Consider the following 17,259-nt stretch of genomic DNA (forward strand, 5'->3'; position numbering starts at 1 on the left):
GCAACATTGTTGCCGGGCCTTAATTTCATTTGCCCAGACATTTTTTAATGGCCAATATAATTGGGCGTGGCCGAACAATGTATGCAGCACTCAATCTTTCAATTATCAGCGTGTTAAGTTCCATGAAACGCAAAAATTCTCCCATGAACAGAATTTATTAGAATTTTCTTTGACCAGACGAGTTGCGGGTTGGAATAGTTTTCGTGGCTCCCCCGCTTTCTGAACCCCGAAATTGTGGCAGCCAGACTCCTGTTAGACCATCCATATATCATATAGTTTCCCGAAAACTCTGTCTGCTCCATGTGCATGTGCAGCAGCGGCTCCTTCGCCTTTGATAGACGATTTATTAAGCGTTTTATTATTAGTTTTCCCGCTCGGTGGCTTTTGTGGCATTTTTGATTACAAATTCCAGGGCATCGCAGTCTTGTAATTACCAAAAACGACCGAAAAATGGTCGGATATCCCATTGTTGGAGATTCTTTTTGCGGCTGCCGAAAAGATGGATTGGAGTTTTTAATGTTTACTTTGGCAATTGGCTAACTTTATGTTAAGCTAAAAGTGTAATAATTGCTTAAGATATATTTAGAGTGCTGAAAATGTGTTCATTAAATATTAATCCTCCATCTAATGACATCCCATCAGTCTTGAAATACTAGCCTCTCCGGAGTTAGTGGCTTCGGGGGAAGAACGTGTTAAAATTTCTCAAAACGACACTTGCACGTAACATGTCATGCCAACATATAATTATATTATTGCTGTATTTCTTTGTTTTTACACATGCTATCCCCATACTGTGACTTTGAGCCAGGTCCAGGTCTCCGTTTTGGCCATGGCCATGCAACTGAGATCTTTTCGCGCTGATAAACTTTTGTGAGGGTTACGGGAATACTTGTGTACTGGAAAAAAATATTATTTATGGTTCTTAATGATGAAATATATCTTTTTAGTAAATATAAACAAAATATTTGTCAATATTTTTCAATGCTTTTTGATAATACTTATATCATTTTGTACATGCCATGGGCATCATTGCATTTTTGTTACATGTCAACAATTGTTTTTGGCATTCTACAAATAAAAGTCAATTCAATTACCTTTGTAATTTAGTTTAAAACGATTTTTGTATGTTTATGTTCCTTGGAAATAACGCCCATGGGCATTATTTCATCCTACATTTCATTTTGAATTTGCAGTATACAATGTACACTTTTAAATATTTTCATAAGTGTACACTGCAACAGAAAAAGTAATAGCAACAATGGGGAAGCAACGCACGTGTTAACAAGGATGCGATAAAAAATAGTAGAAGTGGAGCGAAGTGAGGAAATAAATGCCGGAATGACAGGAAATATGTGTGCGTGACATTGTTACTTGGGTCTGCCAACCGGAACCAAAAGTGGGTGGCTCCCATGGTCGCTATTCCACTGGCAGTTGGATGTCAACACGAAAGCAACAGGATATGTGTACATATGTATAATTATATAGAATATGTACCACCTACTTGGAAAATGCCTGATAGCATTTGATGTAAAAATTGCACAAAGCTAGCTCAAATGCAATGGAAGTTCAGTGCTATTGAAATTATGGAGGCACAGCAAGTCATATACAAGAAATTACATAGAGGACTTAAAACTATATAACATTTTTTATTAAAATCTAGGTAAATATCTATCTAGTAATAAATATTTATTATCTGGGGATAACTCTACCATATTCCACATTCAATTCAAAGATTGTTATTTGTTTTAACATACCAAAATAATAATTTGTTTAATCTGTAAATAATAAATTAAGATATCTCAAAATGCCAACCATTAATTTTGTATAAGATGCCAAAGTTGCCACCAAACTTTGTCGCTAACTTGGCGCCTGAACAATTGCCAGTTCCCCAACTCCCCGTGGGATCATCGACCCATCCATTGGTAACTTGATACCTTGCGGTAGCTAAGCATTTTAGCTAAACTTTCAACTTTTGGGGCCATTAATCAATTAATTAAGTATCTTATGAATATTTCACGGGGGAGTGAAGACCCGGCATCATCACAATCGTTTGGCTTTCGTGAGTTCTCTTGGGGAAATGGGCATTTTCGAAGGAGCTCACCGCATGCATATTTTAAGGAAGTGTTCCAGACAACCGGGAAAAGAGTTCTGCCGGCATAATCGAGGGATAACTTGACGAGATAATAACTTGGGGCCGGCAGAAAGGGATAATGAGTTTCAGTTGATGAACAGCCAACTTTCCGAGGAGTAAGCAATAAGAATATGCGAAGTAGGGCTGCGAGAACGGAAAAAACTTTCCGACTAATTAATTAAATGCGCTATAAAAATGTTTGCTGCTGTTGGTCTGGCGAAAGTTGAAGCATGAAAAATGGGCGGCAGGAATTTTCCTGCCGAAAGAAATGGCGGAAAAGAGTGCACGGCAAATGTTTAAGTTATGCGAAAATGTTGACTCAAAAAATTAAGCAGGTGGGAAACTGTTGGATGTTTGAGTTCCCACTGTATTGACATTTTTTGTTTTGCTCCTCCATCGCGATAAGAAAAAGTTTTTAATGAGTTTGCCAAATGCCGAGCAATGCTTGGAGGACTCGAGATGATTAGTTGGCAGCGAAAAGTTTCGAGTTAGGCGGGCGTTTGCCGCGATTAATTTATTAGAATTTTATTTTAAGCGCAAAAGTTCCTCGGGAGTTTTCAGATGACAATAAGCCAAGTACTTGATTAATTTATGAAGAAACTTAAGACTAAAAACGGGACTAATAATTTAATCATATATAATCATATCATACTATCAAGATCAAGTTGATATTAATAGCATTATAATATCAAATTAATATTTCAATTATATTTTTGGGAGTAGTTTAAGCTGATTATGGGTTAAACATGTACTACTAATTTTCAGTTAAGGAAAAATCATATAAATGGAAAAAAGTAAAGCATGAAGATAATAATTTATCATCACAATCCATTCTCCCCTTTCATCTCGCAAGCAGCATGAGTTTAGAGCACTGTAAATGCTCCTCCATTACCTTAATATTTTTTCCTGTTCCAGTAATGCGATTTCGCAACCTGTTTTTGTAAACATCCTTGGATCTTTTCAGGGGTCTAGTGCAAGACCCCCACCCGACTTCCTGCTTACTATACAATCGCTCATTTGTCAACATCATTCACAATGGCTGTCAATGGCAAGGAACTCTGGGGGCTTTCAATGCACTTCGCTACCCAAGGCATACATACCTCCACGTATAGCCACCCCTGGAGCAGACACATGCCCATATTTACCTGCCCCACACATTAATGGTCAATTTCATTCCTATTTGATTGTATAGGATCGTATGTGTCTGGGCCAGAGAAGAGCGGACCGGAATGGACCTCTTGCAAATTACCGCAGCCTCCTGTGGAGCACACTAAATGCGCGTTCGTGGGGCTCATTCGGTTTACAGGGACGGTACCCCGAGCACCCTTCGCACCCCCTCGAAGGACCTCATGTGGGTTTTGTCAAATTAGCGCATCGTTTGTTGTGCGCTCCTTTGGGCCCTCGGAGTTCGAACCAGTAGTAAGCGCCGGCGAAAAAACTTGTTAATTTTAAGTCGAATGCCCACTTCCTGGGCAGTCGCCACTTGGCTTGAAATGGCTCACAGTGGGGTTCGAAAATTCATTCCGAAGATGGCCATGCAAATTAAACAATACCACTTAGAGTAACGTGGCCATAAATTTGATCGAATATTAAAACAGTTGGACATATACCTATTATTTTCGGTCCTAAACGCAACAATTATGCCAATAATGCCATTAAAATTATATTACCTTAGTCTAAATTAGTCTCTTAGCTCTTAGCTCTTTTAAAATTTTAGCTTCAAGGTCCGCAATAAATTTCTTTATCGAGACAGTTAGATATTATACTTTATGTAATTGAAAATAATTTATTATTTCATCTTGCCTTACTTTCTATATTATTGCAGCCTAAGTAATGTTTTTATCAATTTATTTCTATGGGATTATTATATTATGTACTTAATATGTATTATAATAAAACACGTTGAAAATTTATTTGAATTTAAAATGAATATATTAATATCAAAAAACCAAATAATTGAATCAAGATATTTTTTACTAGGGTTACAATCTTTTCCTATACTAATCGACCCCCCATATTCTTGTGATGTACCATCCAAAGCAACAAACATCAAACTTCAATTAACGGGCCTAGCCTGAATTGTTGAATTGTCGCCTAACCTTCAGCTTCCAACCCAATTTCCCCCTCAGCAATCCCAATTCCATATCTAACCCAGAGCCAACATCGTTGGCATCCAATGGGCATCGTTATTTGATGTCCTCGAACATCGAGCCGTTACAATTCATCAAACAAGCGAATGGATATTACTTCATCGAGTGCTATATTAAATACTTGAACCGGGCGAACAACGAAATTGTCAACGAACAGCAATCGAAACGACCTCAAAAGTGGGTGGACATGGGCGTGGGCATGGGCTGTTTTTGGGGGTAGTGCTGGGGGGGGGTAGGTAAAAGTGACTGCTGCGAGCTTGAAACAAAAGTAAATTGCAATAAAAGTTTTGTAATTGACAAACGGACAACAAACAAAACTCCACTTCAGTTGTCGGCTGTCGTTGTTGTTTGCCGGACAGAAGCTCGGCCATCGGGATGGGATGTGGTTAGTGGGTGGCTGGAGTGGGTGGTGGTTAGGGGTGGTTAGGTGGGTCAGGGGGTGGTCAGGGGGCGACAGTGGGTTAACTGAAGTCGGCGCTGTCGGGGGCTAAACAACTGGCGCTGGCATCAACAAAAACCGATTTTCCAAAAAACAGGAAGCGGCAGCAGCAGCGCCAACGTCGGAAAATCAGAGGCCCAGTTTGGGCCACGTTATCATTACACAAAGAGAAAAATATAGATTTAAGAAAAAAACCGATTTTGTCAACTTTGAATTTGTACTTAAAAAGTTGTACTGATACAAAATAATAAAATCAAAACAAACCATTAAATTTTATAATTTTTGGGCTACTGCATTATTCAATTGATATATTTTAGTATTTTACAATGAACGATATATTTGTATCCGAATGATATATTTGTATCCTACGATTTTCTCTCAAATAGAATATAGTCTTAATTATAAAATACCATGTTTAAATTATATGAAACCGTTTTTTATAATTTTTTGGTTTTGTCTTTGTAACTTTGTATCCGAATTATCAGTTTGCACATAATCTGTCATCAGATCATCATCATCATTGTCTATATACGGATTTTTGGCATTTTGGAATACTGTAAAGTAAAGTAACTATTTTTTTCGAGCTACTACCTGCTTTCCCCCCGTGTATGCACCATTCTACTGACATGCCTGTCTCATCATTTCGAACATTTGCGCCCGCATATTGACTTTGAACGAGGGGCACAAGCGATTCACAGATTTAAGAAATAAAAGTTTAGTGCTCCGGCGAGTAAATCTGTAGCCGCCAAAGCCAAAACAGCCAAGCCACCCAGACTAAAACAGACCAAAACACACGAAACATCGGGGTGTGGGTGGTGCGCCCTCTGTCAAAGCAAACAAAAGACGCGTCTGTGGTTGCGTCCCCCCACCATTAAATCACCCACTCAACCACCCAGCGAACCACCCACTTTGCCGTTGGCTGTCGAACGCAAAATGTCGTCGATGGGTTGGGGACTTTGACTTGTTGGATCTGGATCTGAATCGAAATCGAAATCGGAGTAGGGATCGGGTTGGATGCAGGGATATGCTCAACTGCAGGGCTCATTGGGCACGAGTAAAAAGAATCACCCGATTTTGGCCAAAAGTAAAGAAATAGCCATACAAAGGAATAGTATAAAGGGAGAACTGTCTAGAGATTTAAAATAGTTAAATACTACTAACAAGACATATTACATTTCTTGGTTCAAAATAAAAATTCGGTTTAGTCTTGAAATCATATAAATGTTTCTTGTTGAGAATTAATTTAATTTTAAATTATGTTACTTATTAATATTTTGCCGCTGTTTACAGTAACAGCAATCACTAAAAATAAAATTTCTTACAACAAAACAAACAGGTGATTGCAAATACATAAAGTTGCGCTCCTAATATTATGTAGATTCATTTAGTTCCCTTTAAATAAGTCCAACTTTAACTACTTGCGTTTAAGAATGGAAAAACTGTTCTGAAAAAGCAATTTAAAACAATTTGTCAACGACACTGGAAAACCGAAGAAAATAACTGGGCTGGGAAATCCACAAAGGAAAGCGAGAGAGGAAGCCGAAAATGTGAAAATGAAAATAATAATGAAGGAATGAATTATGAACTTATACGCGCCAGACCCGAAGGACCTTGCCAACTACCACTACCACCCACTCCAACCCAAAAAAAACCCCACACCATTTCATAGGACGTGAGTGGAAAGCAAAAATGGTGTGGCACAAAAATGATTGTGTATGTTAAGTTTGGCACGCGCCACGCCTACAATAAACCGCAAAAGTCAAAAGGGGGCGACCGGAAATGGGGGTTATAAAGATGGAGAGAGATAGAGTGTCCGCAAAAGTATGCAACATATTTCACAGTTCGAGGCAGATGGCAATGGAAAAAGGACAAAACAGACCCCAGGGAAAGCGCCACTGTCGCCATCGTCACACGCCCACACTCAAAAGCGTGACTGTTACTTGCAGAATCCCAGAGCACCCAATGCCCCCCATAAGGCCCCCTATATCCCCACCCCTGCCCGAAATCACCCCTTCCATTCGGGGAAGAATTTTTGAATTATGAGCGCTCTGGGCGTAAGTTATACTTAACTACATGCCGCAAAGTTGCTACGCTCTGTGTCATGTTTATTGCGATTTCATGTGCCATTACACCCAGCAGAGCGAAAGAGACAGAACTGGCTGGAGAAAAGAGACGGCGACAGTCACCGAAACTGCCTGCTAATCTGTTGATAAATAAACAGAGTGCACAACTTGATGGCTTCATATCAAAGAAGTACACTGAAACCAATTATACAAACAGCATCGTATTGCTGGAATATAAGCATATGTATATGATTAGACCCCTGATTATATATTTATTTAACTAATAACTAATAAGAAGTTAGTACAGCTGTTCTGCGAGCGTTTGCGACTGGAGTAATTTTATAATTTCAAAAGCGTGAAGAAAAATGAGGTAATCCAAGGCGTCACAAAATTTAATATTTTCTGTATTTCAAAAGCGTGAAATAGACTTGAGTAATACAAGACGTCACACTACTCTTTCTACCTTTTCTTTGTTTATTTAGTACATCAGACTTATGCTCTTTCTACCTTATTTTTTGTTTTTATTAATTCAAAAATTAATCATTAACAGAAACATACAAAAAAACATTTTTTACCGTGTAAAGCAGCTGTCGTTGACAAATGTCAAAGCATTTTTACCTGTGCCATGGCCACACTTTTCCGCACCCCTGCGAGTTTTTACATGCACCTCACGTCGCTCTCGCACGCAAATGTGACCAGAGTCATGAGAGCTGTCATTGTTGTTTTTGTCATTCATCACGGAGAGGGGTGAAATGTAAATAAAGAATTGTCACTTTGACACGTCTGATGCGTGCCAATTTCCCTCTTTTATCACTTTGAATTTATTCGCCTATTTCCGAGTATTTATTCATTGGAAATGTCTATCTTTCTGATTCCAAGTGAGTTACTTAATAGTGTTTTTAGTTTCCGATTTCAGCCTTGACGCGATCTCCTTATAAGTATTTTCCGATTTTGTTACACTTATAATGATAATTAAATTAAAGTGAAAAATATGGTTGCATAGCAACCAAGTACACAGTTATTAAATAATGTTTAGATTTCAATTGAGATGAAATTGAGTGAATTAAAAAGGTAGAAAAGCAATTTTTTCAACCGTTGCAATAATAAAATTGTCAGGCAATTTTTATGGATTTGACAATCCTGGACTTCTTCACTTAAGCAACTATAATTTTTAAACAATAATTTTTTAAATGATTCATATTTTCAGTTCTTTTAAAACTGTATTTATTTAATTAAAGGAAAGGACTTTGCAAATCCAATTGAATTTTCTCGCACACTTACTTCTTTGAACTTTGGTAAATGTAAAACCAGCGCTAATCAATTTGATATTAATATTAAATGCAAACCACACTTTATTAAATCAGTTCCTGTCCAGCTGTTTGTCTAACGAGATGGGGATTGTCTGGATCGTAACTTTATCTCTCCTGGGGGAACTTTCAGATGCTCTTTATATGCCGAAATTTCTATGCGTCCCTCCATATGTGGCCTTTGATGGTAGTTGCATCATTACTACCACCAGTAAGCCCCGGATTTTGGTAAGGCTTTGATTCCATATTACGCCCAGTATACGTGGGCTTACACCATTTGCCAATATGTATTTTTTAATTAACTCAATAGCCTTGCTCAGGAAACAGTTCCAATAAATCATCGGTTTCGGAAAAAGATACAACTGAAATAAGCACTGAGGTATGTATAGCTTTTAGAACTGATGCAGAGGATTGGAAAATTTTGTGTTACAGGTAACGCCTTGGAACTCAATTGGCCCACCTAGAAAAACGGAAGCTCCATCAACCGAGGTAAAAGTTATAATTAGAACTTAAAGTAGTAATAAAACCATTTTATAGATACCTGGCAAAATACCGTCGATAAGTCCTGAAAATTCGACAAGTCCGCCAATTTCCACCACCGAGGTAAATATTTCTTAATCTTTTGATATTATAATATTATAGATGTCCTCTTCATTAATTACAATTTTGACCCAACAAATGTTTCTCGGTACATATTGTATTTAAAATTACAACGCTAGTTACTAAAATACATTTTTTCAGAGACCTGGGGTAATTGTATCCATAAGTCCAGGAATTTCGATTAGCCCACAAGAGCCACCGCAAACATCCTCCCCCTTGGTAAATATAACTTCTTTTATTGATAAATAAAATAGTATAACTTTTTATTATTTTTTATAGGGTGTACAATCAACAACCATTTCTTCGGTATGTATTATGATTTAAAGTAATCGGACTTTTAATATGCTGTTGAAAATTACTGAACTTATTAAGAAACAACATTGTACTTGTTGTACTATAATTATAATTTAATGTAGAAAAATTGCACTTGTTTTAGTATAATTAGAAATTAATGTATTACCATACTCTTTTTTAAGATACCTGATAAAACATCGACGACAAGTCCTGGAACTTCGACAGGCCCGCCAAATTTCACCACCAAGGTAAAAATTGCTTAATCTGTTGATGTTATAATATTATAGTTGTTCTCAACCTTAATTAGAATTTGGTTTTAGCAAATCTTTAATCGGTACATATTGTATTTGATATAACAACGCTTAATTACTGACATACAATTTTTCAGAGACCTGGGGTAATAGTATCGGAAGGTCCGGGAATTCCGATTAGCCCACAAGAGCCACCGCAAACATTCTCCCCCGTGGTAACTATAACTTATTTTATTGATAAACAAAACCGTATAACTTGCATTATTTTTTATAGGGTGTACAATCAACAACCATTTCTTCGGTATGTATTATGATTTAAAGTAATCGGACTTTTATTATGCTCTTAAAACTTACTGAACTTATTAATGAACAACACTGTACTTGTTTTACTATAATTATAATTTAATGTAGTAAAATTGCACTTGTTTTAGTATAATTAGAAATTAATGTAGTACCATACTCTTTTTTAAGATACCTGATAAAACATCGACGAAAAGTCCTGGAACTTCGACAGGCCCGCCAAATTTCACCACCAAGGTAAAAATTGCTTAATCTGTTGATATTATAATATTATAGTTGTTCTCAACCTTAATTAGAATTTGGTTTTAGCAAATCTTTAATCGGTACATATTGTATTTGATATAACAACGCTTAATTACTGACATACAATTTTTCAGAGACCTGGGGTAATAGTATCGGAAGGTCCGGGAATTCCGATTAGCCCACAAGAACCACCGCAAACATTCTCCCCCGTGGTAACTATAACTTATTTTATTGATAAACAAAACCGTATAACTTGCATTATTTTTTATAGGGTGTACAATCAACAACCATTTCTTCGGTATGTATTATGATTTAAAGTAATCGGACTTTTATTATGCTGTTAAAAATTACTGAACTTATTAATAAACAATATTGTACTTGCTTTACTATAATTATGATTTAATGTATTAATTAATGTATTAATTAATGTTGTACCATACTCTTTTTTTTAGATACCTGATAAAACATCGACGACAAGTCCTGGAACTTCGACAATCCCGCCAATTTCCACCACCGAGGTAAAAATTGCTTAATCTGTTGATAATATAATATTATAGTTGTCCTCTTCATTAATTACAATTTGCTTCCACCCAATGTTTCGTCGGTACATATTGTATTTGATATAACAACGCTTAATTACTGACATACAATTTTTCAGAGACCTGGGGTAATAGTATCGGAAGGTCCAGGAATTTCGATTAGCCCACAAGAGCCACCGCAAACATCCTCCCCCTTGGTAAATATAACTTATTTTATTGATAAACAAAATAGTATAACTTTTTATTATTTTTTATAGGGTGTACAATCAACAATCGTTTCATCGGTATGTATTATGATTTTAAGTAATCGGACTTTTATGATGGTGTTAAAACTTACTGAACTTATTAATGAACAATATTGTACTTGTTTTACTATAATTATAATTTAATGTAGTAAAATTGCACTTGTTTTAGTATAATTAGAAATTAATGTAGAACCATATCCTTATTTTAGATACCTGGTAAAATATCGACGATAAGTCCTGGAACTTCGACAAGCCCACCAATTTCCACCACCGAGGTAAAAATTGCTTAATCTGTTGATAATATAATATTATAGTTGTCCTCTCCATGAATTACAATTTGGTTCCAACCATTTCATTTTTTCAGAGACCTGGGGTAATTGTATCGATAAGTCCAGGAATTTCGATTAGCCCACAAGAGCCACTGCCAACATCCTCCCCCGTGGTAATTATAACTACTTTTATCGATAAACAAAACAGTATAACTTTTATTTACTTGTGCAATCCACAACCATTCCTACGGTATGTATTGTATTTAAAACTAAACGGGCATTAATTATGTTAAAACAAATTAGTGAACTTTAACAAGGAAGAACGCTATAGTCGAGTACCTCGACTATCAGATACCCGTTACTCAGCTAAGTCAGGGACCAAAGGCAAATGGAGATACGCAAGCAGCAAAGCGAGATTAAAAAGCGCCACCTACCGGCGGTAACCAGATTTAAGTGTTATGGGCGTTAGAGTTTTTTTTGATCAACCTAAATCTGAGATCCCGTTTCTCTATCTTTGATAGTTTCCGAGATATCCACGTTCATATTTACGATTTTTTGAAGTTTGTGGGCTGCATGTGGGCGTTAAAGTGGGCGTGGCAAATTTTTTTTTGGGCAATCGATAGGTATTGATGAGAACAATTCATTTCAGTTAACATTTTTATTCTAGAATTAAAATTAAGAGCCACAGTTTTGGGCGGCATGTGGGCTTTAGAGTGGGCGTGGCACTCTGCTGAAACAAACTTGCGCTGCGTAAGAAGCTCTGGAATCTGCACGCCGAATCTCAATAGCCTATCTCTTATAGTTTCCGAGATCTAATCGTTCATCCGGACAGACGGACAGACGGACATGGCTAGATCGACTCGGCTAGTGATCCTGTTCAAGAACATATATACTTTATGGGGTCGGAAACGCTTCCTTCTGCCTGTTACATACTTTCCGACGAATTTAGTATACCCTTTTACTCTACGAGTAACGGGTATAAAAATATATATACTTGGTCCTTGTTTTACAATAATTATAGTTTAATGAAGTAAAATTGTACTGGTTTAAGTATAATTAGAAATCAATGAAGTGACATATCCATTATTTTTAGATACCTGGTAAAATATCGACGATAAATCCAGGAAATTCGACAAGCCTGCCAATTCTCCTCACAGAGGTAAAAATAGCTTGGTCTATTGATAGTATAATATTATAGTTGTTCTCAACATTAATTAGAATTTGGTTTCACCAAATTTTTCATTGGTACATATTGTATTTGATGTTACAACGCTTAATTACTGACATACACTTTTTCAGAGACCTGGGGTAATAGTATCGGAAGGTCCAGGAACTTCGATTAGCCCTCAAGAGCCACCGCAAACATCCTCCCTCGTTGTAATTATAACTTATTTTTATTGACAAACAATATAGTAATCCTTTTGATTATTTTTTACAGGGTTTACAGTCAACAACCATTTCTTCGGTATGTATTATGATTTAAAGTAATCGGACTTTTAATATGCTGTTAAAAATTACTGAACTTATTAAGAAACAACATTGAACATGTTTTACTATAATTATAATTTAATGCAGTAAAATTGCACTTGTTTTAGTATAATTAGAAATTAATGTAGTACCATACTCTTTTTTTAGATACCTGATAAAACATCGACGACAAGTCCTGGAACTTCGACAGGCCCTCCAAATTCCAACACAAAGGTAAAAATTGCTTAATCTGTTGATATTATAATATTATAGTTGTTCTCAACCTTAATTTGAATTTGGTTTCACCAAATCTTTCATCGGTACATATGGTATTTGATATAACAACGCTTAATTACTGGCATACAATTTTTCAGAGACCTGGGGTAATAGTATCGGAAGGTCCAGGAACTTCGATTAGCCCACAAGAGCCACCGCAAACATCCTCCCCCTTGGTAAATATAACTTCTTTTATTGATAAACAAAATAGGATAACTTTTTATTATTTTTTATAGGGTGTACAATCAACAACCAATTCTTCGGTATGTATTATGATTTAAAGTAATCGGACTTTTATTATGCTCTTAAAACTTACTGAACTTATTCATGAACAACACTGTACTTGTTTTACTATAATTATATTTTAATGTAGTAAAATTTCACTTGTTTTAGTATAATTAGAAATTAATGTAGTACCATACTCTTTTTTTAGATACCTGATAAAACATCGACGACAAGTCCTGGATCTTCGGCAGGCCCTCCAAATTCCACCGCAAAGGTAAAAATTGCTTAATCTTTTGATATTATAATATTATAGTTGTCCTCTCCATTCATTACAATTTGGTTTCACCCAATGTTTCGTCGGTGCATATTGTATTTGAAATTACAACACTAGTTACTAATATACAATTTTTCAGAGACCTGGGGTAATAGTATCGGAAGGTCCAGGAACTTCGATTAGCCCACAAGAGCCACCGCAAACATCCTCCCCCTTGGTAAATATAACTTCTTTTATTGATAAACAAAATAGGATAACTTTTTATTATTTTTTATAGGGTGTACAATCAACAACCATTTCTTCGGTATGTATTATGATTTAAAGTAATCGGACTTTTATTATGCTCTTAAAACTTACTGAACTTATTAATGAACAACACTGTACTTGTTTTACTATAATTATATTTTAATGTAGTAAAATTTCACTTGTTTTAGTATAATAAGAAATTAATGTAGTACCATACTCTTTTTTTAGATACCTGATAAAACATCGACGACAAGTCCTGGATCTTCGGCAGGCCCTCCAAATTCCAACACAAAGGTAAAAATTGCTTAATCTTTTGATATTATAATATTATAGTTGTCCTCTCCATTAATTACAATTTGGTTTCACCCAATGTTTCGTCGGTGCATATTGTATTTGAAATTACAACACTAGTTACTAATATACAATTTTTCAGAGACCTGGGGTAATAGTATCGGAAGGTCCAGGAACTTCGATTAGCCCACAAGAGCCACCGCAAACATCCTCCCCCTTGGTAAATATAACTTCTTTTATTGATAAACAAAATAGGATAACTTTTTATTATTTTTTATAGGGTGTACAATCAACAACCATTTCTTCGGTATGTATTATAATTTAAAGAAATCGGACTTTTATTATGCTGTGAAAACTTACTGAACTTGTTAGTAAACAACATTGTACTTGTTTTACTATAATTATAATTTAATGTAGTAAAATTGCACTTGTTTTAGTATATTTAGAAATTAATGTAGTGCCATACTCTTTTTTTAGATACCTGATAAAACATCGACGACAAGTCCTGGATCTTCGGCAGGCCCTCCAAATTCCACCACAAAGGTAAAAATTGCTTAATCTGTTGATATTATAATATTATAGTTGTCCTCTCCATTAATTACAATTTGGTTTCACCCAATGTTTCGTCGGTGCATATTGTATTTGAAATTACAACACTAGTTACTAATATACAATTTTTCAGAGACCTGGGGTAATAGTATCGGAAGGTCCAGGAACTTCGATTAGCCCACAAGAGCCACCGCAAACATCCTCCCCCTTGGTAAATATAACTTCTTTTATTGATAAACAAAATAGGATAACTTTTTATTATTTTTTATAGGGTGTACAATCAACAACCATTTCTTCGGTATGTATTATGATTTAAAGTAATCGGACTTTTATTATGCTCTTAAAACTTACTGAACTTGTTAATGAACAACATTGTACTTGTTTTAATATAATTATAATTTAATGTAGTAAAATTTCACTTGTTTTAGTATAATAAGAAATTAATGTAGTACCATACTCTTTTTTTAGATACCTGATAAAACATCGACGACAAGTCCTGGAACTTCGGCAGGCCCGCCAAATTCCACCACCAAGGTAAAAATTGCTTAATCTGTTGATAATATTATATTGTAGTTGTCCTCTTCATTAATTACAATTTGGTTCCACTCAATGTTTCGTCAATACATATTGTATTTGAAATTACAACGCTAATTACTACAATACATTTATTCAGAGACCTGAAGTATTGGTATCGATAAGTCCAGGAATTTCGATTAGCCCACAAGAGCCACCGCAGACATCCTCCCCCGTGGTAATTATTACTTCTTTAATTGATAAACAAAATGGTAAAGCTTTTCATTATTTTTATAGGGTGTACAATCAACAACCGTTTCTTCTGTAGGTATTACGATTTAAAGTAATCGGACTTTTATTATGCTGTTAAAAATTACTGAACTTATTAATAAACAAAATTGTACTTGCTTTACTATAATTATGATTTAATGTATTAATTAATGTATTAATTAATGTTGTACCATACTCTTTTTTAGATACCTGATAAAACATCGACGATAAATCCTGGAACTTCGACAATCCCGCCAATTTCCACCACCGAGGTAAAAATTGCTTAATCTGTTGATAATATAATATTATAGTTGTCCTCTTCATTAATTACAATTTGGTTCCACCCAATGTTTCGTCGGTACATATTGTATTTGAAATTACAACGCTAGTTCCTACTTTACATTTTTTCAGAGACCTGTGGTAACAGCATCGATAAGTCCTGGAAATTCAATTAGCCCTCAAGAAACCTCGCAAACATCCACCCCCGTGGTAAATATAACATAATTTATTAATAAACATAATGTGCTACAATTTCTTAAATTTAATAAGAATTTACGTCCAACAACTATTTCATCGGTACGTATTATATATAAAAGTAATCGGACTTCCATGCTAAAATTATGAATTTCAGATTCCTGTTATAACAAATTCGCAGGTCACTGCTCCTAGCATTGAAAAACCAAAAATACCTTCACCCAGTGTAAGAGTTCCATGATTTGCCGATAGGGTATATTAATAAATTTGCACATAAATTAAAACATTTTATTTAAAAGTACAACGTAAGTAAAGTGACGTACACTTTTTTCAGATTCCTGAAATATTGCCGATAAATCTTACAGTCCCTGACACATCTCAATTGATTGACAGTATTTTAAATGGTGTAAAACTACCGATAATTCCGATTCCCGGGGTAAGAACTGGCTCATTTCCTGAAAAATATACAATTAATGTTGTATTTCACTTGATTAGGGTCTGCCGTCACTAAAAATTCCTCCGGTATGTATTATGTATTAAAATGTATCTGAATTTTATAGTAAAATTATGCAATTCAGCTACCCAACATTCCTGGAACTCCTTATATTGATAAAATAAAGATACCAGGGATTCCCTCTTTCGGTGTAAGAATTACATGGTTTTCCAAAAATATGTATATACTTTTATACTTGTTTTTTATTTAATTAGGGTATGTCTCCACCAAAAATTCCTCCGGTATGTATTGAATTTAAAATGTATCTGAATTTTATAGTAAAATTATGTAATTCAGCTACCCAACATTCCTGGACCTCCTCATATTGATAATATAGAGATACCAGGGATTCCCTCTTTCGGTGTAAGAATTACATGGTTTTCCAAAAATATGTATATACTTTTATACTTGTTTTTTATTTAATTAGCGTCTCCCTTCACTAAAAATTCCTCCGGTATGTATTGAATTTAAAATGTATCTGAATTTTATAGTAAAATTATGCAATTCAGCTACCCAACATTCCTGGAACTCCTTATATTGATAAAATAAAGATACCAGGGATTCCCTCTTTCGGTGTAAGAATTACATGGCTTTCCAAAAATATGTATATACTTTTATACTTGTTTTTTATTTAATTAGGGTATGTCTCCACCAAAAATTCCTCCGGTATGTATTGAAATTAAAATGTATCTGAATTTTATAGTAAAATTATGCAATTCAGCTACCCAACATTCCTGGACCTCCTCATATTGATAATATAAAGATACCAGGGATTCCCTCTTTCGGTGTAAGAATTACATGGTTTTCCAAAAATATGTATATACTTTTATACTTGTTTTTTATTTAATTAGGGTATGTCTCCACCAAAAATTCCTCCGGTATGTATTGAATTTAAAATGTATCTGATTTTATAGTAAAATTATGCAATTCAGCTACCCAACATTCCTGGACCTCCTCATATTGATAATATAGAGATACCAGGGATTCCCTCTTTCGGTGTAAGAATTACATGGTTTTCCAAAAATATGTATATACTTTTATACTTGTTTTTTATTTAATTAGCGTCTCCCTTCACTAAAAATTCCTCCGGTATGTATTGAATTTAAAATGTATCTGAATTTTATAGTAAAATTATGCAATTCAGCTACCCAACATTCCTGGAACTCCTTATATTGATAAAATAAAGATACCAGGGATTCCCTCTTTCGGTGTAAGAATTACATGGCTTTCCAAAAATATGTATATACTTTTATACTTGTTTTTTATTTAATTAGGGTATGTCTCCACCAAAAATTCCTCCGGTATGTATTGAAATTAAAATGTATCTGAATTTTATAGTAAAATTATGCA

General features: G+C 35.0%; 2 protein-coding genes across 2 annotated transcripts; both read left to right on the top strand.

Moving 5' to 3' along the window:
• Positions 1–6,404: 6,404 nt before the first annotated feature.
• LOC108009025 (uncharacterized) lies at positions 6,405–6,756 on the top strand. Its single transcript, XM_017072996.3, is given in 3 exon segments — positions 6,405–6,583; positions 6,585–6,622; positions 6,624–6,756. Coding segments are annotated over 3 exon segments (255 nt in total). The 5' UTR covers positions 6,405–6,499.
• A 1,407-nt stretch (positions 6,757–8,163) lies between these two features.
• On the top strand, positions 8,164–16,465 carry LOC108010320 (mucin-5AC). The gene is made up of 40 exons (XM_070994774.1): positions 8,164–8,318; positions 8,401–8,469; positions 8,523–8,579; positions 8,628–8,693; positions 8,832–8,909; positions 8,970–8,996; positions 9,167–9,232; positions 9,373–9,450; positions 9,510–9,536; positions 9,707–9,772; positions 10,437–10,514; positions 10,575–10,601; positions 10,772–10,837; positions 10,927–11,004; positions 11,040–11,081; positions 11,925–11,990; positions 12,673–12,750; positions 12,811–12,837; positions 13,008–13,073; positions 13,213–13,290; positions 13,351–13,377; positions 13,548–13,613; positions 13,753–13,830; positions 13,891–13,917; positions 14,088–14,153; positions 14,293–14,370; positions 14,431–14,457; positions 14,628–14,693; positions 14,833–14,910; positions 14,970–14,996; positions 15,149–15,214; positions 15,354–15,431; positions 15,492–15,518; positions 15,574–15,642; positions 15,751–15,852; positions 15,912–15,938; positions 15,995–16,060; positions 16,125–16,151; positions 16,207–16,272; positions 16,337–16,465. The coding sequence occupies exons 1-40, from the start codon at positions 8,175–8,177 to the stop codon at positions 16,448–16,450; spliced, it is 2,466 nt and encodes an 821-aa protein (XP_070850875.1). The 5' UTR covers positions 8,164–8,174; the 3' UTR covers positions 16,451–16,465.
• The last annotated feature ends 794 nt before the right edge of the window (positions 16,466–17,259 follow it).

This window comes from Drosophila suzukii, chromosome 2R, assembly GCF_043229965.1.
Source record: "Drosophila suzukii chromosome 2R, CBGP_Dsuzu_IsoJpt1.0, whole genome shotgun sequence".
Taxonomy (NCBI): domain Eukaryota; kingdom Metazoa; phylum Arthropoda; class Insecta; order Diptera; family Drosophilidae; genus Drosophila; species Drosophila suzukii.

Coding starts and splice junctions, on each gene's coding strand:
- LOC108010320 (XM_070994774.1), top strand. CDS start 8,175: ATGGGGATTGTCTGGATCGTAACTTTATCTCTCCTGGGGGAACTTTCA. Junction 9,233..9,372: donor CGCCAAATTTCACCACCAAG/GTAAAAATTGCT, acceptor ACAATTTTTCAG/AGACCTGGGGTAATAGTATC. Junction 9,537..9,706: donor AATCAACAACCATTTCTTCG/GTATGTATTATG, acceptor CTCTTTTTTAAG/ATACCTGATAAAACATCGAC.